The sequence below is a fragment of the Cervus elaphus genome, chromosome 15 (genome assembly GCF_910594005.1).
Source record: "Cervus elaphus chromosome 15, mCerEla1.1, whole genome shotgun sequence".
Lineage (NCBI taxonomy): Eukaryota > Metazoa > Chordata > Mammalia > Artiodactyla > Cervidae > Cervus > Cervus elaphus.
In genome coordinates this window covers 41,289,031-41,312,627 of record NC_057829.1, presented here as the reverse complement: position 1 = coordinate 41,312,627, position 23,597 = coordinate 41,289,031, and the positions used below count along the sequence as shown (strand labels likewise).

The following is a 23,597-nucleotide window of genomic DNA, read 5'->3' as shown; positions in this document are numbered from 1 at the left end:
ACTCTGCATATAAGTTAAATAAGCAGAGTGACAGTATACAGCCTTGACGTATACTCCTTTCCCTATTTGGATCCAGTCTGTTGTTCCAATTCCACTTAATTTAATACTTCATAAATGATTAACTGATGCTCTAATGAAAAATATAATCATGGGTCATACTTTAAACATGAACATTCTATGGGTCTAATAGTCCACGCTTTTAAAACAACTGGAATAAAAACCTGGAACACAGTAACTCATTAAACAGTAACACTGTGACTTGAAAGAGTTAATGCGACTCCTCTAACATCTGCCCTATAACCAGAGAGGAGTTTATTTATCAGAGTACCTTGGCTGAATAAAAATTGTAGAAGCATCTCCAGAATTAAATTTTTAAACAAGATTATCCAAGGAAGGTAAGATCTTCAATCTTCACTAAAAAGGTAAAGTAGTATACCTGGGAATAAATGAAAGCTTCTATTTTGCTGCCATTAATTATAGAGGATTATAGATCATTGAATTGTTTACAGGAGGTAAAAAATTGTAACAAGAAACCTGCAAAAGACTATTCAATAATGCTCAATTATATTTCAAACGTTGTCTGATCTCCAGAGTCCCTTCATCTTAGGCTCATAAGCATTAATCATTTACTTATCTATAAATAGATTAAATGCTTTTTGGTGTATTTACCTTTTTTCCTTTGAAGTTGAGGGTACCAGGCTGCTCCAGGACCCCATAATACAAGCACATAATGTTGACCTTGGGTCTGTTCCACTGTTAACATAACTTTCCTTTGCTTCTGTCCTCTATAACTGTATAACGCCTCTGGAAAAGGAAACAAAATATTTAGTTGGCATTACTCTACTACATGTGGTATCATACTTTACTGTCTAATGATAAATATCTACTGATAACCAAATGGTACACTAAGACAGTCCTGTACTTAAGTTTCTTTTAATCAAAACACAGTTGATCTACAGTATCACGTTAGTTTCAGGTACACAGCAGAGTGATATATATACTCTTCCTTCAGATTTTCTTCCCTACACATTATTATAAAATACTGATACAGTTCCCTGTGTAATACAGTAGGTCCTTGTTATATCTTAATTTTTTTTATAACCTAAAATTAATGAAATACCCAAAATATTTACCTGTCAGTACAGTGATATCAACAACTCTTAGAATTGCATGGACTAGTATGTCTGGCTGAAGCTGCTCCAATTCTATAAATTCTATACTGCTCATTTTCTGAGGATGCCTCTGAGGAAGATCTCTGAGATAGGAATGTTTTGAAGATACATATGCCAGTAAGTCTTGAAGTACAACATTACTAATCATACTGGAATCTAGGAAAGAAAAAAAAAAGACCACATATACAAAAGAGGGAAACAGTATATTTTCTTGATAACATGGCATTTTCTTAGAACTGTATTTTATGTTGCAAAGTGTGATTAAATGTCAAACATTATTTCATTTTTATAAAGTGTGTAGCTTACCCTTGAACCAGTTTAGATGCCAAAATAAGCTTGATGTTTTTAACCAATGAAAATGGAATTATTTATCATCTGCCAAAAAAAAAAAACCTGCCCTGTTCCCTTACTTCTCTATTTCATTAACAGTATCATTTTTCTACCAATTAACCAAGACCAATATTTCAGTTTTTTTTTAATCGGGGTATAGTTGCTTGACAATGTTGTGTTAGTTTCTGCTATACAACAAAATGAATCAGCCATATATAAATGCATCAATTATTTTTTTGACTCCTCCATTACCCTGTTACATCCAACCAGCGCCCTAACCCCTGAAATATGATTTGATCATGTCTTCCTCAACTATCCCAACCACCACTATTCCTCAAGACTGTTAGCATTTCCCATCTGAAACACTCCTAACACCCCTCTAACTGGCCCTCCCAGAACATGTCATGCGTTCTCACTTTTAAGCCTCTGCCCTCACCATATTCACTGGCTACAATGCTATCATTCTCCTCTCTAACCACCCATCTGAATACTACACAGAAAAACAACCATTTGAGACTCCCATACCTAGGGATACAAAGACACGATCCCAAGGCTGAAGAAATTACCAGCCTAGAGGTTGACAACCAGCACTGTGCTTAGGATATGGGCGACACGTTAAGCGTTCCTAAGAGCGCACCTAAAGACCTGCCCGGGGACGTTGGAAGAGGCTTTCTTTATTGAGGAAATATTTGAGCAATGCTTTGGGAAAATGCCTAAGAAAAGGTTTCTAGGTAGTAACTGAGCAGAAGAATATGTTTCCAGGTAAAGAGAAAGGGTTAGTAATCCTTTATGTATCTCAGATGCTTTTGGTATTCTGATAAAGCATATGGACCCATTGTCAGAATAATATTTTTATAACAACTTCATTGGAATATAATTCACATACATAAAGTTCACCCTTTTTCTTTTTTTTCTGGCCACACTGTGCGGCTTGTGGGATCTTAGTTCACCATCCAGGGAATGAACATCAGCAGTGAAAGTGCAGATTCCTAACCACTGGACCACCAGGGAATTCCCAAGTTTACCCTTTTAAAGTATATATTTCAGTGTTTTTGCTTTTTGTACTTCACAAAGTTGTGTGGCTATAACCATTATCTAATTTTACAACATTTTTATTACAGAGTAATATTTTAAAATTCATTAAATGAAATAGGATAGTAAAACCAATTGTATGGAAATACAGTAATCAAAATATTTTTAAAACTGAGGATAACTTATGTGCCTCATTAAAACATTAAATAATAAGATATAGCAGAGTATGCAGCAACTACTATAACTTCAAAGTATGCCAAAGTATCATGTGGATAAATAATATTCAAGTTATCTCCAACAACTATAATGTGATATGAAAATATATGTGCTTTCCATTGGTGATCGAGTCACAAGTATTGAAAATATTACTATGGGTTATCACCTTATTCATAATGGAAGGAAATGCTAATTTTCAGTAGGCAATTAGTGAAAATAAAGATGTAATACTTATGGTTAACAGAGATGGGGTATGGTGAGGGGGAATTGATGAAGGCAGTCAAAAGGTATAAAGCTTCAGTTATAAGATAAATAAGTACTAGGGGTGTAATGCACAACATGATAAATATAATTAACATTGCTATATGTTATATATGAAAATTATTAAGACAGTGAATCCTAAGAGTTCTCATCACAGGAAAAATATTTTTTTCTCTTTAATTTTATCATCTTTTATCATCTCATTCATATGAGATGATATTCACTTAACTTACTGTCATAATCATTTCATGATGTATATAACTCAAATCATTATGTATTATGCTGTGTACCTTAAACTTCCACAGTGCTGTATGTCAATCATATCTCATAAAACTGGCAGGAAAAAAAAGGGATGTAATATCTTCCCATCCAAGTTTATGAATGCTTTAATGCAGAAGAATCAATTTTCACAGACAAAAGTAGAACATTTTCGGAGGCTAATGACCATCCAGCAGATGATAAGAGCTGGAAACCAGGCAAGACTGCATGAAGGAGAAAAGGGTGACAGACTTGTGAACTAGTTCAGAGGCAGAATCTAAGAAACAATCAGATGTGGAGGGTAAGGAAAAGATTGCAGAAGACAAGATTTCTAGTATAGCTGAGTGAATGGATAAAAACAAATGTTCTAAAGTTTCCAGAACCTGATATGAAATCTATTCTAATTAAGGTTACTTAATTCATAAATGGATTTTATAAAACCATGGTGATATCATAACAAAGATAATGAACAAAAAAGAAAAGAACAGATAGCATGAAAGATGAATGAGAAAGAGAGGAAGAGTGAAGATAAGACCAATTACATTATAGCAAAACCCAACTCCAAATATCTCCTTCTAGAGCTCCAGTTTATTCACCAGGTGTTCTGATTCCTCTTTCACAATATTTCCAGCACATTTGGAATCAGAAGAACTGGGTTCAATTCTGACTTTGTCAATAATGACTCTTCTGAACTTGTACATAACTTTTCTGGGCTTTATTCTTTATCTGCAGTAAGAGCTTTGGAGGGAGGGGAAGCTCCCTAACATCAAATTATTTACTAATTCTTGCTTCATAAAAATTTGTACAGAAACATTTGATTACTTAGATTCAAACTAAAGTAGTCTACTTCATGGAAACACTGTATTAAAACTTTTATTTATATATTTAATTTAGTAATATTTAAGATAAATTTCTATCCTGTCACATTATCAGGACTAAATTTGTAAAATTTATAACACCTTACTATAATGAGAAAAGAACAAAAGTTCTATATGTATGTTGATCGGAAGTAAGCTTTCATGAGTTGTAACAATTTGAAAAAATAAAAACCAAAACTGACTTCTTTCAGAAGAAAAACAACTGTAATATTTTCAAAGTGTCAACTGTTAACTATTTTCAAAACAGTTATCTAGTCATACAAAAAAGCCTTAGAACATACTTTATTTAGCTACTAACTTGTGTAACCTGTGAAAAACAAGGAAATACAAATTCCTATATAAGTAGAAAAACAAATTTGAAGTAACTTCTAAAAGCTATTTAACTAGCTCAATATTTTTCACATTATTCTGCAAAAGCCTGAAGCTACCCAGAGTTTCCAAGGCATATTCTCCATCCAGAATTGGATCCTTAGATCTTCATGAAATTACTGAACTAGAACAATCTTACTTGAATCCAGTTCAGTCTTAAAACGAGATCTACATCATCTATCTCTCAAATCCTGTGAAAAATACTTACATTCCATGTTATTTTCATTATTTTAAAACATTCTTTACCCTTCCATTGTATTAACAACCATAAAACATCTGTAATAACATCTCTAAAAGCCATTTGACTCCTTGGAAATGTGCTTTCCAAGATGTAGCAACTTCAAATGTTCATAATAAAACATTAAACTTAAACCTTTTAAAGAAATCCCAAAACTAAAAAAAAAATCCTAGGCTGCTTTTGACCACTTACTCTTTAACCTATCAGAATAATCTATCAAATTTCATGAAAATCTTACTGGGACCTTGACTGGATTTTTACTGAGTCACAGACCAACTTGGGGGGAACTGAAATCGTCACAATGTTAAATCTTTTGATCAATGAACAAAATATGTTTAGTCTTTTAATTTTTCATTTTTTCATTTAACAACGAAATTGTTAAATCCACATGATAACATTGTAAACGGTGCCTTGTCTTTATTTGTTACTAGTCATTAGTCACTCCATTCTAGAAATGCAATTGACTTTTGTATATTAACCTTTTACGTGACCACCTTGCTAAACTTTCCCATTATTTCTAATAATTTGCTTGTAGTTTTAAGAGGGGAAGGATTCTTTGTAAATCTATAAATAATAATCATAATAATCCATCATGTTATCCACAAACAGAAAACTAATACTGCCCAAATATTAATGTTATTAACTAAACTATAAATCTTACTCAAATTTTACCAATTTTCCCACTAATATTCTTCTTCTGTGTAGCATCCTTTCCATGATTCTACATTACATTTAGTTCTTTTTTCTCTTTACCTTCCTTTAGTCTGCAGTAGTTTTCAATCTTGTCATTCATGACCTTGACATTTCTGAAAAGTATCGATCAGTTACTTTGTAGAATGTCTCTCCATTTGGGTTTCTCCAGTGTTTACTCATGACTGAAATGAGGTTATGCATTCTTGGCAAGAATATCACAAAATTATGCTGTGTCCCTGTCAATGCAACACAGCAAGGAATTCATAATATCCTTAATAATACAGAGAATATTTACCTTGATCACACAGTTAAGTTTATGTCAGCCAAGTTTGTTCACCATAAAGTTATTTTTCCCCTTGTAAGTTGATAACTACCTTGGGGAGATACTTTGAAATGATGCAATGCTATTTCTCCCCCAAACTTCCACCTACTAATTTTAGCATCTATTAAAGGATCCTTGTTTGCAATGTATTACTGAAGTAGCTACCTGATGGTAATTCTCTGTTTTCTTCTTTCTTCTCACATTTATTCATTGGAATTCCAATTTATCCAATGGAATTGTGAAAAAGAGCTCTATAATTTATTTACTTGCTTACTTATTTTGTAAGTTAGTTAAATATTTATATCAGTATGAATCCATAAATATCTTATTCTAAAGGCTATAATCCAATACCATCTTTTCTTTTTTTCTTCAATTGTTCCAGTTCTTGCCAATAGGCTGTCCTTCAAGCTGGCTTTTGTGTTCTTTCAAAACAACCCTTTTCTGACACCATGAAAGTTCCAGGCTCTTCTCGGATTTTCTTCGTCCCAGGCCTGTAATCAACCACTTCTAGCAGTGCTGATTCCTCTTACAGACCAAGATATGGGCACTAGGTAGGATCTTTACTACTGAGGTGTCACTGCTTCTGTATCCTCTCAGCAGACGGAACTAGGAAATTTATGTACTGAGCATAATAGCCCATCCATACACTTGTATCTATATTTCTGTGTTCCTTTATCTATTTGCTTATCTCTCTCTACATATATATAGAAGACCATGAGCTCATACTAATATCTCTGGCTCTAATCCAAAAGGTTCCCTTTAATCTTCCCTCTTTTTTATATATAATTTCTTTCTGTAACAACAAAAAACCCAATTCTGATTATCTATTACATATTTATTGACCTGTTCAATTCTAGTACATATACAGAGCTGTTGCTAACCCATTCCTCCTTGAGAAACACTTTTCCTAACTAGATTACAGCACTTACGTACAGCTTTTTTCCCCCTTGACCTTACAGAATCCAGTCAATACACTGTTTTCCACAGTTTCTTAGGTTTGTTCTCTTGTCCCTACTACCCTTCTGTATAGTTATTTTATTCATTTTTAATACTGTGAGGTTCATTTGTCAGTGTCTCCATTCCATTTTGGATTCTCCCTCCACCACATTCAAATTGGTTTTAATTGTTTATTTTGGGGGGTATATGAAACATTACTATGGTTCTATAAGACAAAGACACACAAAAAGACATACTCAAAGAAGTGTCACTCCCTCTTCATCAATGTTACCCTATTTCCATTCCCTCTTTCTTTCTACCCCTCTCCCAACCCTTCCCTGTAGGTAACCAATCTTCTTGTTTCTGGTTTATCCTTCCTGCATTAAAAAAAAAGTATCCATTTATGTATTTACTTGTTTTTGGTTGCACTGGGTCTTTGTTGCTATATGCAGGCTTTCTCTAGTTGCAGTGCAAGAGCTTCTCTTGTGGAGCACGGGCTCTAGGGCACATGGGCTCAGTAGTTGCGGCTCCCAGGATCTAGAGCACAGGCTGAACAGTGGTAGCACACAAGCTCAGCTGCTCTGTGGCATGTGGGATCTTCTCCATCTAGGGGTCAAACTGGTGTTGCTATTATAAAGTGGATTCTTAACCATTGGACCACCAAGGGGAAGCCCCTTCCTTTTTTTGCACAAATGTGGAATTCTATATATATATTTTCTTATTCTTCCCTTCTTTCTTAGATGAAGGACAGCATACTGCATATGCTTTTGGGGGCTTCTATTTTTCACACAACAGTATGTCTTGGAAATCACTTAATATCAGTTCATAGACTCTTTTTCATTTTCTTTTTACATCTGCATAGTATTCCACTATGTGACTATACTATAATTTAATCATGAGTGTTTCTATTTTTTCAGTGTCTTGCAGTAACAAACAATACTGCAATGAATAATTTTTCTGTTCCGGTGTATAGATATTTGCATATTGTTGTAATTCTATCCTCTTGTTGGGTTGAAAGCTGAGTACATATATAATTCTGTTAGGTATTGCCAAATAGCCCTCCACAAGGGTTGTAGCAATTTACATTCCCACCAGCAAGGTTAAGTGAGCCTGTTTCCTCACAGACTCACCAAAAGAACATGTTGTCCTATTTTTTAATTTTTGCCACTTTGATAGGTGAAGAATGACATCTCTATGTAGTTTTAACTTGAATTTCTCATGTCTCCTTCCCATTTTCCCATCAGGTCCCTTGTTGCTTAATTTTTTAAGAGTTTTCCATATACTAGAACACTAGACTTTTGTCTAAGGTGTATGCTGCAATATTCCTTCCAAGTATGCCAATTGTCTTTTGACTTCATGTATTTTTAGTCCTTAAAATTTTTATTTTTCCATAGACAAATGTATCAGTCTCATGTTTTTACTGCTTCTGGATTTGGAGTTATAGTAAGAAGGCCTTTCCCTACACCAAGATTAAAGAGGAATTCATTTATGTTTCCTTCTAGTAGTTAGATTGTTTTATTTTTTAATATTTATATTTTTAATCCATTTGGAGTTTATTCTTCTATTTGTTATGAGAATTTGTTAACCAACAACTTGGTTCACCATTTTGTGGGTGTCAAGTCAAAAGACACTACCAATCCACAGATTGGGAGAAGGAAGGATTTATTACTTGCAGCAAGTAAGAATGCTGGGGATATTTCCCAAAGCAGTGTCTCCTGGAACAGCAAAATTGGGGAAGTTTTAAGCTAAGGGTAGCTGCATAGTCAGGCTTCCCTGGCGGCTCAGCTGGTAAAGAATCTGCCTGCAATGCAGGAGACCTGGGTTCAATCCCTGGGTTGGAAAGATCCCTTGGAGAAGGAGACGGCCACCCACTTCAGTATTTTGGCCTGAAGAATTCCATGGATAGTCCATGGGGTCACAAAGAGTTGGACATGAATGAGCAACTTTCACTTTTTCACGAACAGGTTTGGGCTAGTGTATGCATATTCATGAAGGGACTTTGGGAGGTAGGCAGAGACCAGATTTGAAAACATCAACATCATCATCTTTTAGGTTCAGTTGTTCAGGTGGTTCACTGCTTCAGGCTCATCTTTATTTCTGAAACAGAACTGGGAATCTTTACAATTGACATTTTATCTTTGCTATTATTAACTTCTCTTCTCTGGTAACAGTTATTCATCTTTCACCTTAAAGGTTATTAATTACTCAGGCCTGTTCAAAGACAAGCATTATGGCCAGGCTTAGATCACAAAATGGCTTAGGCCAAAAATAGCCTCTCTTATGTCAAGAAAATCAAGCTTGATACTTATACTCTTTCTCCAGGGACCCCCTACCCTACTTGGTTACAAAGTGGATACAATCTTATCTTTTCTATGTGGCTACCAAGCTACCTTAGGGCCATTTATTTAAAAGCTAACCTTTGCCTCAGTGGTTTCAGATACCATCTTTGTTATATACTAAATTATACATATGTGCCTAATTCTTATCTTCCTAGTCGATGCCACTGATCTAGTTGCCTATTCATGTACCAGTATCACACTGCTTTAATTACTGGGGCTTTAGAGTATATTTTAATGCTCAATAAGCTTAGTCACTCATATTTTTCTTTTTCACTGTTTTCCTAGCTATTCTTGCATGTTTGTTCTTCCATATGAATGTTAGTATCAAGTTATATATAGTATCATATTAGTATCATGTTGGTATTTTTACTGAGAGTGCACTGAATTTATAAATAATCTTAAGGAGAACTGGTATCATTTAATGTTGAATTATTTAATCCAGTAATACAGAATGTTGCCTTTCCACTTATTCATGTCTTCATTTCTTTCCAGTGTATTTAAAATTTTTATTCATATAGGTTTTTGCACATTTCTTATTTAATATATTCTGAAACATCTTCTTTATTACTATTGTAAATTAGTATTTTCCTACCACTATGCCCTCTGTTTGGTGTTTGTGTATATGAAGGCTACTGATTTTTTTAACAGTAATTTTTGTGTAATTCTTTACCCATTCAAATGCCTCTTCTTTTCTGATTGCATTGGTGAATAACTCTTAGTATAATGGTGAACTAAAAGAGCCTCTTGATGGGGCTGAAAGAGCAGAGTGAAAAAGCTGGCTTAAAACTGAACATTCAAAAAACTAAGATCACGGCAGCTGGTCCCATCACTTCATGGCAAACAGATGGGGAAAAAGTGGAAACAGTGACAGGTTTTCTTTTCTTGAGCTCCAAAATCACTGCAGATGGTGATTGTAGCCACGAAATTAAAAGACACTCGCTCCTTGAAAGAAAAGCTATGACAAACCTAGACAGTGTATTACAAATCAGAGGCATCACTTTATGGACTAAGGTCCATATAGTCAAAGCTATGGTTTTTCCAGTAGTTATGTACAAATATGAGAGCTGGACCATAAAGAAGGCTGAGTGCTAAAGAACTGATGCTTTTGAATTGTGGTACTGGAGAAGACTCGAGAGTCCCTTGGACAGGAAGGAGATCAAACCAGTCAACCCTAAAGGAAATCACCCCTGAATATATACTGGAAGGACTGATGCTAAAGGTAAAGCTCCAATACCCTTGCCACCTAATGTGAAGAGCCAACAAATTGGAAAAGACCCTGATGTTGGGAAAGATTGAAGGCAAAAGGAGAAGAGGGCGGCAGAGGATGAGATGGTTAGATAGCATCACTGACCCAGTGGAAATGAATTTGAGCAGACTTTGGGAGACAGTGAAAGACAGGGAAGGCTGGCATGTTGTAGTTCATGGAGTCACAAAGAGTCAGACAGGACTTAGTGACTAAACAACAGCAAATGGAAAAGAATAGCAGAGATAAGGGATGTTCTTATTTTGTTCTTGACTTTGTGGAAACGCCTCTAGTGTTTCTACATTAAATAAGATAAGGCATCAGGACTAAGTATATCTATATTATTGATACAGTATCAACTATATTGTAATTGTAGCACTATACTGATACTGTATTTATTGGTAGGAGAAAGTATCCCTCAATTTTTATTTCTTGGAATGTTTTTTATAATAAATGGATGTTGAATTTTGTCAAAGGGTTTCTCAACATCTATGGAGATAGCCATATAAATTCTCAGATGTGTTAATATATTAATATTCATATATTAATATGAAATATTCATGTATCTGAACAAATCTTCCATTTCTAGAATAAATCTCATTTGGTCATTATTTCCCTAATGTAGAGTTAGATTTTGTTTACTAAAATCCTGTTTAGGCTTTTTACATCAATAATCATGTATAACACTGGTCTATATTTTTATTTGTAATGTCTTCATTTGGTTTAGGTGCTGGTGTTATATTTGCTTTATAAAAGGAATTGGGAATTTTCTCCTTCAATACTCTGGACTAATTTATAGAGCATTGGAGTTATCTGGCCTTTGAAGGTTTGGTGGAATTTCCTGTGAAACTATTTTCAGACCTGGCCCTCTTTTGTATGGTAGTTCTTTAGTAATTTTCTCTATTTCTTCTACAGAAACTGGTGAGTTTACACTTTCTTTCTCTAATGGGATCAATTTTGGCTATCTGTATTTCCCTAGAAAATTTACATACATTCAGACATTACTTTGCCAACAAAGGTCCATCTAGTCAAGGCTATGGTTTTTCCAGTGGTCATGTATGGATGTGAGAGTTGGACTATAAAGAACGCTGAACGCCAAAAAATTGATGCTTTTGAACTGTGGTGTTGGAGAAGACTCTTGAGAGTCCCTTGGACTGCAAGGAGATCCAACCAGTCCATCCTAAGGGAAATCAGTCTTGGGTGTTCATTGGTAGGACAGCTGTTGAAGCTGAAACTCTAACACTTTGGCTACTTGATGCGAAGGGCTGACTCATTTGAAAAGACCCTGATGCTGGGAAAGATTGAGGGCAGGAGGAGAAGGGGATGACAGAGGATGAGATGGTTGGATGGCATCACCAACTCAATGGACATGGGTTTGGGTGGACTACGGGAGTTGGTGATGGACAGGGAGGCCTGGCATGCTGCGATTCATGGGGTCGCAAAGAGTCAGACACGACTGAGCGACTAAACTGAACTGATTCTTTTTCAGACACTTTTCTCATATATGTTATCACAAAATATTGAGTACAGTTTCCTGGGCTGTACGGTAGGTTCTTGCTGGTTATCCATCTCATATATAGTAGCATGTGTATGTTAATCCCAAGCACCTGATTTATCCCTTCTCCCTAAACTTCCCCTTTGGTAACCATGTTTGTTTTCAATATCTGTAAGTCTGTTTCACTTTTGCAAATTAGTTCATTTGTATCATTTTTTAAAAACTTAAAGATTCCACATATGAGTGATATCATATAGTTGTCTTTATCTGATTTACGTCACTCAGTACAATAATCGAGGTCTATCCATGTTGCCGCAAATGGCATAATTTCATTCATTTTTATGGATGTAATATTCCATTGTACATATGTACCACATGTTTTTTATCCATTCCTCTTATCAGTGGACATTCTCTTGGCTATTATACATAGTGCTGCAAAAAACATTGAGGTGCATGCCTCCCTTTTTTCTTGATCAAATTAACTAGCTGGTTCATCTATTTTTTTGGAAACAAGATTTTACATTAAAATTATTTATCATTTTAAATTTCACATTCTTATTAATTACTGCTTTTACCTTTGTTTCTTTGCTTTACTTTTACCTTTGTTTCTTTGCTTTACTTTGTTGTTCTTTTGCTAGGTATCAGAGTTTAGAATTTAATTCATGTGTTTTTATTCTTTTATTATTATTGATAAAAAGGGTTCAGCTAATAATTTTTCTTTGATAATTTTCCTTAAATGCATTCCAGATATTCTGACATGTAGTGTTTTCATTATTATATTTTTTAATTCTATAATATCAGTTTGTATTTCCTTTTTCACTCAAAATTTGTTCAGTAGGTATAAAATTTCCAGATATAGGACCTGCTGCTGCTGTAGCTAATAAATTCTAGTTCTTGGACTTCCCTGGTGGCTCAATGGTAAAGAATCCACCTGCTTATGTAGGAGACACAGGTTCGATCCCTGGTTTAGGAGGATGCCATATGCCACTGAGCAATTAAGCCTGTGCACCACAACTCCTGAGCCCACGTGCTGCACCTACTGGATCCCATGTGCCCTAGAGCTTGTGCTCTGCAAGAAGAGAAGCCACCATAATGAGCAGCCTGCACACCACAACTAGAAAAAAGCCCGCATGCAGCAACAAAGACCCGGCACAGTCAATAAATAAACAAATAACATCATAAAAAACTAAAAAGAAATAAATTCGAGGTTTATAGCATTTGATCAGTATGTTTGTAATAATTCCACTTTATAGAAATTACTAACATTTTCTTTATGACCTAACAGGATCAATTTTTCTGACTGTACTGTACACACATGACAAAATGCATATTTCTATCATCAGAATGTAGAATTCCATTTATATCCATAAGATACACCTTATTCATAAGATCTACACTGCTCACTATATTGTTTAGATCTTTTATTTCTTAGTCATATTCTGTCTACTAGATCTGTCTTGTGCCATTAGAGAAATGCAAGTTAATACCACAATGAGATATCACTGCACAGTGATCAGAATGGCTGAAATTTAAAAATAGGACAATACCAAATGCTGACAAGGATGCAGAGAAACTACAAGATACATTGCTGGTAGGAAGTTTAAGTGATACAGCCACTCTGAAAAATAGTTTGGCAATTTCTTATAAAACTAAACATGTATTTGTCATACAAATCCTCTTTTCATTACCTCAAGAATTCCAGAGGCTCAGAAATTCCATGGAAGAACTTCAGAGGTCCATGGAATCACTTGGAATGATAAGCAAAATTTTATATCTCCCTACTTAAGTCTATTTTTCTTAAGAAATGGCACATAGCTTCTCAAAGAGGTCTATGACTCCCTAAAAGGTTAAGAATCATGACTATATTGACTCTAAGAAAACAAATCATGAACTCCAATATTTCTTAAAATAAATATGATTTATACCATACAAGTTGATTTTTATAAATTCTGTTTTCATTCTTACTGAAAATAAACCAATATCTTTCAGCTAACCATTTAGAAAACATTTTGTAACATTGCCATTTTAACTCTAATTTTTCTCAATATGTGTATATATTTTAAATACTAAGAAATTATTATATTTATATTTAAAATGTGTCTTACATTCTTCAGGCTGGACAGATGAGTAACTCCCAAGATTTAATAACTGACTGGTAAATGTTGATTGCAGTACTGTCTCACCAACCCAGTGATCCTCATGGATAGTGACATCTAGAAAGGGGGAAAATAAGTTCTGATCATGCTAAAAATTCCCTCACACTGGGATTAATCTACTCATCATAGCAAAATACCATGCATGCCTCTCACATGCCAGGAAACTGAAGTCCAAATAGGGTAAATGATCTCCCTAAAAGTACAAAATGATAAAATAGCAAATTTGATCTCTGAACCTAGGAATGTCTGTACATAAGCAAAATAACAAAATTGCTTCTGTATATTCAAATAATATCAATATAGAAGCTTTGCTCCACAGAGAAAATTTTAACGGTTTTGTTTGCTTAAGGCAAAGGTATAATGTATATTTCTGATAAATTAAGTCATTTAGGATCAGGAAGCAAAGCAGGGTTCCAAAGCAGTAGTTCCTAGAAGAGTAAAACATATTTAGTATGCATTTATTTCCTCTGCCATAAGCCATATATAAATATAATGTAAGGCATTCTTAAAGAACTTTGATTATTTTTCCCCTAAACTCAATGATAATTATCTTCTATAGATGTTAAAAATGAAATACTTTGGAGGTAAGGAACACTTCCCAGGAAAAAGAGAGCTGCATGATCTAAGATGGAAAGAGAAGAAACATTTAGTGGGACTAAACATTCCAACTGGGAGAAACAATTCTAAGTAGAACAAAACTTAAGTTAAAGACAGAGACAGATCCATCCCAGGCAGGATATAATCAGCCTTTTATAATCAGTATAAAATGTTAGCGGTATGAAGATACACTAATGGCAGCAAAATAATCAAAGAAAAACAAGGATGCATAATTTCCAAGTAATTACTTCCAAATTTATATCCCAGATCCTCTCCTCAGCTTCAAACCCATTTACCCATTTATCCACAACTGCCTAATTGACATTCCTGACTGGATAATCTAATAGCTCCCCAAACTCAGCCTTGCTCAAATCTGCTTTTCTTGTATGCCCCATCTCATCTGTTGGCACTATGCTGCTAGCCAGGTCAATTAAAACATGACATCATCCTGAACTTCTACCTCTCCTGTCCCATTTTTGTCTCCAACCCAACTGCTGATTCCGTCTCCCTGTCACGGCTAGTTTTGCATCAAACATTCTTCTCTCTCCAAGCAGGTCCCCTTCCTATCTCCAATCCATGTTCCATGATGCTAATGAATGATTTATCAAGAACATTAATGTGATCTACTGACTTGATTAAAAAAACTCTTAGTGGCTCCCCATGACCTGGCCAGGAACAACCAGTATAGCATTCAAAGCTTTTCAAGATCTGACATTCAGGATGCCTGCTCTTCAGAAAGGAACAAATAAGAAATTTCAAGGAGAACTTTCAGAAAACCATATTGTAAAACCTATGTTCAGACTCGTAAAATGTTAATCATTGGTGACAGGATGGAGGGGAGTTAAGAATTCAGCCCTTGCCCCCCTTGTCTTGGTCCATTCACTGATACAGTTTTCTATCTGTTCTTTATATACTGGTTTCCCAGTTAAGTCCCAGGTCCTCTTCTCTTTTAACTCTAGTCACTAGTCTCCTTAGAGACTATATAGACCATATTTAGAGCATCTTTTCACTCTATTGCTACAGTAGAAAAATATCCATTACTGAATGGAATGTGATCTGGAATCCATCTGTTAGACAGAATTGTTCAGTTTTGGGTGGATATCAGCAGGTAGTATGAGATATCCAACACAGAGATATAATCATCTGCAACTGGATGCTATTAATTAAAGTGGGATTTCACTCACAAATTCCTCTGTAAATGTAATCTCACTACCTAACTAGGAAAACAGAAAAGTACAAATTTCTCTTTCCACAAAGTTTTCATCTGTTCCACACAAATAAAAGAAACTAGATATCTGTAAACTACTTTTTTTAACTAAGGAAATTAAGTAAAACAGAAACAAACAAACAAAAAAACCCCATTTTAAAAAACTGGTGCCCATAGAAATAATCTAAATATTCTATAATAGGAAAATGTTAAGTAAACTTTGGTGAAGTCACTTCACAGAATGTTACCTCCTTGGTAACAACTGTATGGACACTAGGGGAAAAGAGAGATAGTTGGGTTGAGTTTCTATCTGCTAGGAAAAGGCCTCCTGGGAGGCTCATACAGGGACAGTGATGACTTGATAAAATAATCGTGGTCCAGGGTCTAACCTACTCTTTACGGTCTTGGGGACCTCATTTTTTTCAGCACTCCAAAAATAGATTTCAGCTCTGTGACATAAACTTGTATTCAAATCAGTTAATGAGACAAACAGGCAAACAGAAAAACAGAACACAACCTTTTTGTTTAAATATACAAAATTGCCAAAGAAACACTTGCAGCCTGCTCTCACCTTGTAGGTAGTCGTATATCTTAGAAGCCGAGTCATAAGCAAAGGGCTGCTCGGCAAGCACTGAATCAGAAAAGAGCAAGTTAGATGACTTGAGCTGCCAACAAAGAAGATGCCGCCAGTGGGACGAGACTATGCAAAGCTGATACAAACCTGTGTTCAACTCTTCAGTAGAGACTGTACCTGATAATGTTACACAAATACCAAAGTATATTAGCTAAGGTTCTCACTCCCTCAGCAAACCATCTGAGAGGAATTACAAATGATTGCCTTGATATTTTCTCTTTCTAAGCTTTCAAAGCTGACCCACACCTCTTCTCTATCACATTCTTTCTTTACATATATTATGAAGCTTAATCAACTTTGTGCTGGTGTGGGATTCATTCTTAAGATGACCAGTAACTATGCCCTAATACACTATGTGTTGATTTTTAAATCAATATAGGACATGTAACAAACTGTTAGATTTTGTTTTTCAGGTGAAAAAGCAGGATACAAATCATTTTTCATGATTACAACTGTATATTGAGAGTAGGGATTCTAGAATCGGGGTGAAGCCCAGCTTTGCCACCTCCTAGCTGGCTGGCAGTGGCTAAGTTACTTCACTTCCCTGGGTCTATATTTTCAAGCTGAAAAATGGGGAAGATAACCAGTGCTCTCCTCATACAATTGTTATATAATGAGTTGAAAGATATGTAACATCTAAAACAGGGACTAAGTTCCCAATGAATGTCCGTTATTATCCATATGCAGACATGATTGAGGAGCACAGGCAAGGCAGCTGGAAGGCAATACTCCAACACTCCATTGGCAGTCATATGAGGTTGGTATGATACCAGGAGTCTCTCCTTTCTATATTTCCAAATGTGATCAGTAGTGACCCTTGGATAACACAGGGTTAATCCACTACTTTAGTCAGCCCTCTGAATCTCTTGCTCTTCTACATCCATGGTTTCAACCAACCAGGAATGGTGGAGTACTGTAGTGTTCACTACTGAAAAACATCCACATATAAAGGGGCCCATGCAGTTCAAGGGTCTTTGGTAATTTTAATAATTTAAAAATTCAAAGAAATTCCACGTTCCCTCAGTAAGAATGTAGTGTGAACAGCTTTACTAGGGATGGAATAGTAGAAACGTCGTCCTGTTAACACAGCTAAAGAAAAGGGTTACAAATAAGACATAAATAAAACAGTAAGAAAACAAAGAGCCCGATGAGACACAACATGAATGCTAGCATAGTGAATGAAAGGAGGAGAAATCAGAGAAGACTTCTCAAAGAGAAGGAGGAACAGGAGGGATAGTGAGAAGGAGGGACAGAACAAAAAAGGACAGATAAACACCCAGAAATGGCAATGCAGGGATGAGGAGAGCAATACAGATGCTATAAGGGACTCAATCATGCTGGAACCCTAAGAAGCAAATGGTAAGGAAAGAATCCTTAAAGGCTTAAAGTGGGAGGGGGAAAAAGACAACAGCTTTGTAAAGTAAGATATTTACCACGATGACCTTACCTGTGAGTAAAATTATATCTCCAAGAAACACAGTAAGTGCCCAGAATGCTGCAGTCCTCCACAGAAACACCTTCTTCTTCATTTCTGATTGGTCAGTTACCACAATCGTTGCTAAAGGCACTTTAGAGCCAGAATTTGGTCCAGATTTTATATTTATTTCTTTCATGTGACATGGAGATAACACCATGACTAAGCAATTGTATTTCTGACGTTCAGAATCACAGTTTTTTATTAATGAGGTTTTTTTAATGCCCTTAAATCCAGATATGTTCCTCTGGTCCACTGTTATAGTATGATCTCTCTCATTAGAAAACAACTTAATTTTCTTAGCTACATGGGGGACTTTAGATAGAGCCTGAGGATGGCCTGATTTCTCTTCAGAGGTCCAACTTCTCTTACCGGAACTTTTGTGGAAGGTATTTAGTTGAGAACACAGTATTCCTGAGTTACATGACTCAATGCATATCTCATTTGGTTGAAAGTTATCATCAAAATTGAAAAGTTCTTCAGATCCTATGTTTTCTTCAAGATCTTTATCAGCGTTTAAGAGAGTGTGGCAACTTTTTGTTTCAGGACAAACAGGACTAAAAAGTTCAAGGGAACAGGCTTGGTTCTGTCCATCTTCATATCCTTCTGCAGAATCATCTTTGGACTGAATCAAATTATCCTCAGTTATTCTTATTTCCCCATAACTTGCTTCTGGTTCAATCTCCATGTTTATGGTCCCTTTATTTACAGAATTCTGCCCTTTATATTTCCTTTGAGCTAAAAAAGCAACCTGGCTGGAGGTCATTATACTAAGAAATTCAGTATCAGTGGATATTTTAAGTCCTTCAGGCCTTGGTTTGTCTACTGTGTTAGAGGGAAAGAACTCTAGACACCGGTTCTGTATTTCATGATGCTCTGTTGGTGCACAGTTTATTTTGATAGCTTCTGGAGTGTTAGTCCGTTCAGTACCACAGACCACATCCAGTATAGCTGCACACTTATGATCTAAATGAAAGGAATTTTTTGGAATGTTCTGACCACATATGTTTGATTGATCATGCTGTTCGTTTGTGGTTTTCTTAAGTTCACTGGAAAGCTTTGGACACTTCTCTTCTTCAGTAAAATGCTGAATTCCTCCCTTAAGTCCACATATTTGCTCACTGGAGTTGGTTCTGTCACTCATTCCCAGGAGGTAACTCTTCTGGGACTTTGCAGCTTGTGTTTCAGAAATGCAACGTGTGGTGTCATCTTTCATGTGAACAGATCTGTTCATAGAGTTTGCTGGAGTGTGACCATGAGGAAGATCTGGAAGACCTAGAGGTTCCAGGGCCTGACAGTCCTCGAGATTTTTGTGCCTGCATTTTTCATCCTTCAGGTATAAGGAATGGTGATTGTACAAAACCTGAATTTCTTTCCAGGTCTCAGTAGTGGGTGCTAAAGAGGTTGGTTCCTGTGAGACTGTCATTTCCAGTGGACTGACTGGAGCACCCCAAAAAATGTGAACTTGAGATCCTCCACTCATAGTTTCTGAAAAAAAAAAGAAAAAGAAAAATCTAAAATAAGCATGTGTCAGAAATTTTTATATATTGAAATTAACTTATAATAGCCCCAAAGCAAATGTAATATAAATCAAAAATATAATTAATAGAGGTGATTTATACTCTTACTCAATTATAAAAATGACAAATACATAAGCAATCATAAGGAGAAATCAAAATATGCACAAAAAATACTCACATAAAGACTCTCTTTAAGGAAAATAAAATTAAGCATACTAACAACAAATGAGTCAACTCTTAGTATGCTCATTTCTGGTATTGTAAAAACTTGCACGCTTTTTTTTCTTTTGGCTGCTCAGTGCAGCATGTAAGGTCTTAGTTCCAGGGATCAAACCCATGTCTCCTGCATTGGGAGTGCAGAGTCTTAACCACTGGACTGACCGGGGAGTCCCAAAACTTGCACCATTTAAACAGTAAGTTAGTAAAGAAGGGAATAAACAGCATTTGTTCAGCTGTATTATAGTCACCTTTAAATCCTTTGTTTTCTTTTTAGGGCCTTCTTCCTTAAACTGTGAACTCAATTCCAAAATCCCAAAATAGAGGCTTGAACCAGTAAAGAGAAAATAAAAAACCAAGGCTCTTTTCAAAATGTACAAGTAACTATATTACCTATCTTCAATCTATAAGTGCAATCAATAATTGCTTCTGTATTTTTAAAAAATAATTTTATTTATTTATTTTCTTGGCTGTGCTGGTTCTTTTGTTTCTGCACAGGCTTTTCTGTAGTTGTGGCGAGCAGAGACCACTCTCTAGTTGTGGTATGCAGGCTTCTCACTGTGGTGGCTTCTCTTGTTGCGGAGCATGGGCTCAGAAGCTGTGGGACACAGGTTTAGTTGCTCTGCAGCACATGGGATGTTCCTGGAGCAGGGATCGAACGTGTGTCTCCTGCGATGGCAGGCTGATTCTTCACTATTGAGCCAGCAGGGAAGCCCTGCTTCTGTATTTCTAATCGTCTCTAAAATGCAAACAGATTAAGAATAGCCATTTTGTAATATACAGACAAAAGAAACTCATTATAATTTAAATATTTTTTCATTAACTGTGGGCACTTGATATAAGTAAATCTAAGTAAGCATCATATTTAGTGAGATAAAAATAGAGAATTATACCACTACTGACTTGATAACAACTGACTTTCCAAAAGTATCTACTAAATAGATCTATTCCTAGAGTTTGCTGATAAATTTTTTACAGTGCTATAGGGACAAAAAGACAGATAAGGTCCTTGGCCTAAGGGAACTGTCAGTCTGGTTTTAAAAAAACAAAAAGGAGAAAAAAAACAGTGAATGTAAACTAGCAGTTTAAAAATAATGTAATACATACTGTAAACTAGAAATAAGAAACAATACTCCTATGGAAGGCAAGTACCATAGCTGTAAGCATCTAAACAAAAGAATACGCAGCTGTAACAGGCAGGGTTATGAAAGACCGTGGTATGACTGAGGACTTTGGATCAGAGTACAGGGTCCTTTGTGAAAAGGTAAGAAGCTTTCAAATCATGAAAAGTCTATATGGAAGTATGGCGGTATACAGGAAACCACAGCTACAGTCCCCAGTCACTCTCATCATTCCTTGATTTGCTCATGGTCACCTCTTCCTAGTCTAATAACCTATCTGATTATAGTTCTTGTGATTTCACTATCAGTGTGGGTGTTCCTGCTAATACCCTGGTCTCTTGGTTCCTTGTCCTCTTCTCCTCTATTGATTTTATTCTCCACCCTACCTCAGTTATTCATTCTCATAATCATATGCCCTACCATTAACAATAACTATACATTTCCTTAATTTCAATTTAAGCTTTCAACTCGCTGACTACTTTCTCCTATCTTTGACTTACCCCCTCTAAATGGACAACTACAACAACTCTTTGACCATGTGGGATCTATGTTGAACACAATGATCATAACTCATTTTTATAGCCTCATTCTTCACTTCCCTCCTTAAAATGCTTATATTCCAGGGTCATTATAATCACTCCCAACCATACTTCTTTAATTCTGCTACTCTCCTCTCTAGCTAAACTCAAACCCTGGTTCAATCACTCCTACTCTACACCTGTACCCGATGAAAACTAGTCTCATTTTAAGATCGTGACTACTAACCTCAAGGGGGTACCCAGAAATCTTATCTTTCTCTGTCCATTCATTTTCCAAGATAACTCTTTTATACTCTTTAAAGCTCAGCATCTCCTCCCCTATCCTCAAGTGCAGCTGATGACCATTTACAAGTTGTCAGCAACATACCTACCGACCTTTATCGTACCCATATATTTTGCCCACTTTATTACTATGCATAAACTAACTGTTTGTGCTTCGAAGGCCAACTCTTCCTCACTTAGACATTAGATCTTATACCCTCTTTCCTAACCAGGCTTCAACAATTCTTCATTTCTCTCCTACATCTTGATTTTTGTTTTTTACTGGAGCATCTCCATCAACATACAAACATGTTGTGACTATTCCTCATGCTGTTAATCCTCAGCTCCTCTACTCCTCCACTTATTTTTTTTTTCATTAACAACAAAGATAGAGTTAGCAAAATATTGAGTATTATAACTAAAATGTATTTGGTGTGGACAAAAACTAGAAGATAATGTGGAAAAATAAATACAATAATATATACAATAAATACAAAAATAAATATAAGGTGAATAAAAAAAAAGATAATGTGGAAAAATCGAATGGTAAAGGTTTTAGTTGACTCCTCCACTTATAATACTGCTTTTCTGCTCCCCTCTACAGCAAAATTCCTTGAAAGAACTGTCTATATTCCCTCTTACCCAATTCTCTCTTAAACCCACTCCTATCAAGCACTGGTCCAAAACACTCCACTGAAACAGCATATTTCAAGGTCTCCAATAACCTCCATATTGGAATCAGTCAAATCCCCATTTTCAACTTAAGACTGTCAGCACTGATCATTCCTTTCTTCTTTTGTGCAGTCTCCTTCTCAGTCTCCTTCGCTATCTTCTCCTCATCTCAACTTCTTGCTCAAGGGCCCAGCACTTGGATCTCTCTCTGGACTCACTCCCTAGGTAATTTTCATTCAGTCTCAGGATCTGAATACCTTCTAATAACAGATGTATATCTCCATCACTAATGACCACCAGATGTTTATCTCCATCACAGTCTCTCTTCTGAATGCCTGACTCCTAATCCAACATTCTTATCAACATTCTACTTGAGATACAAGTACTGGGCCCCTAAGCAAGAAGTTGAGGAGATGAGGAAAAGCTAGCAAAGGAGACTGAGAAGGAGCGTATGGTGAGGTAGTGTGAGGTGGGATGAGAATCAGGAGGATGTGATATCCCTAATAGGCACCTATGCGGAAAAGAGTTAACATGCCAAGCCTGAGACTACCATCCTTAAAAAGCCCTGCTTGTAACGTGGGACCCTGGCAGGCATTTGTGCATTTTGATTTCAGGAGGGTTCCCACTGTTCCTTGGTAAGAATGGCTCACTGTGCCTAAACTATCTAATAAACACTTCCTTTCCTTCTAAGAGACAGGCATTTTGGTATGTGATAGGCAGAGGATGGCTGCAACACCAAGTCTCCTTAGAGAAATGGCTGATTCTAGAGTTGGGGCAGGAAATATACAAGATGAACCTGAAACGTCTCATCATACAAGAGAACAATTGAAGACTAGTAGGACTTTGTCAAAAGAACTGAGGAGCCAACTTAAAGAGGCTCCCACTGCCAAAACTGGGCAATCTGAGCATCGGTCAGGATGACCACCAAGATGGACTGGAACAAATCTGACATGCTTAAATCCACGAACTCATAAAAATAACTAAAACAAACACACTCAATGATCACCTTCAGAGGATACTGTGACTGTTTCAAAAGTTGGTGAATAAAAGGAAAGCATTTTACCCTGTTTTTCTTTACTAAGAGAATCTCAAGATGGCCAAATATATGATGAGAGGAAATCTCTCTTTACAGTGATATTCTGCTAATAAACAAAAACCAAAATAATGATAGACTAGCACCATCTCACAACTCCTAATGAGTCAGTGGATTTTCTAGGCAATAGCCATTAATGGCTACTAATATCACCAGGTAGATGTTGTGAGGGACAGCAGAAGGAATTTGTAGATTGAAACCAATTACAAAGTGTGGACCGTATTTAGATTTTGATTTGAAGACACAAGTGTAAAAATATAACACAACTGGAAAAACTGAAACTTTGGTATTTTATAACATTAAGGGATTACTGCGTTTCTTTAGT

The 23,597-nt window shown here is 35.9% G+C and overlaps 1 protein-coding gene across 9 annotated transcripts in view; it reads right to left on the bottom strand.

Moving 5' to 3' along the window:
• Nucleotides 1-23,597, bottom strand: part of SHLD2 (shieldin complex subunit 2) — a 110,729-nt gene that overhangs the window by 20,685 nt on the left and 66,447 nt on the right. For 4 of the 9 annotated variants that reach the window (XM_043924831.1, XM_043924838.1, XM_043924839.1 and 1 more), the window contains exons 1-5: nt 19,838-20,136; nt 17,824-19,338; nt 13,888-13,995; nt 1,134-1,328; nt 670-804 (exon numbers count right to left, since the gene is read on the bottom strand). In XM_043924831.1, the coding sequence (XP_043780766.1) occupies nt 670-804; nt 1,134-1,328; nt 13,888-13,995; nt 17,824-19,333 (1,948 nt within the window). In that variant the 5' untranslated portion in view covers nt 19,334-19,338; nt 19,838-20,136. Of the gene's footprint in view, nt 1-669; nt 805-1,133; nt 1,329-13,887; nt 13,996-17,823; nt 19,339-19,837; nt 20,137-23,597 lie in introns of those variants that run through there. The other 5 variants (XM_043924833.1, XM_043924834.1, XM_043924832.1 and 2 more) reach the window with 3 other exon arrangements.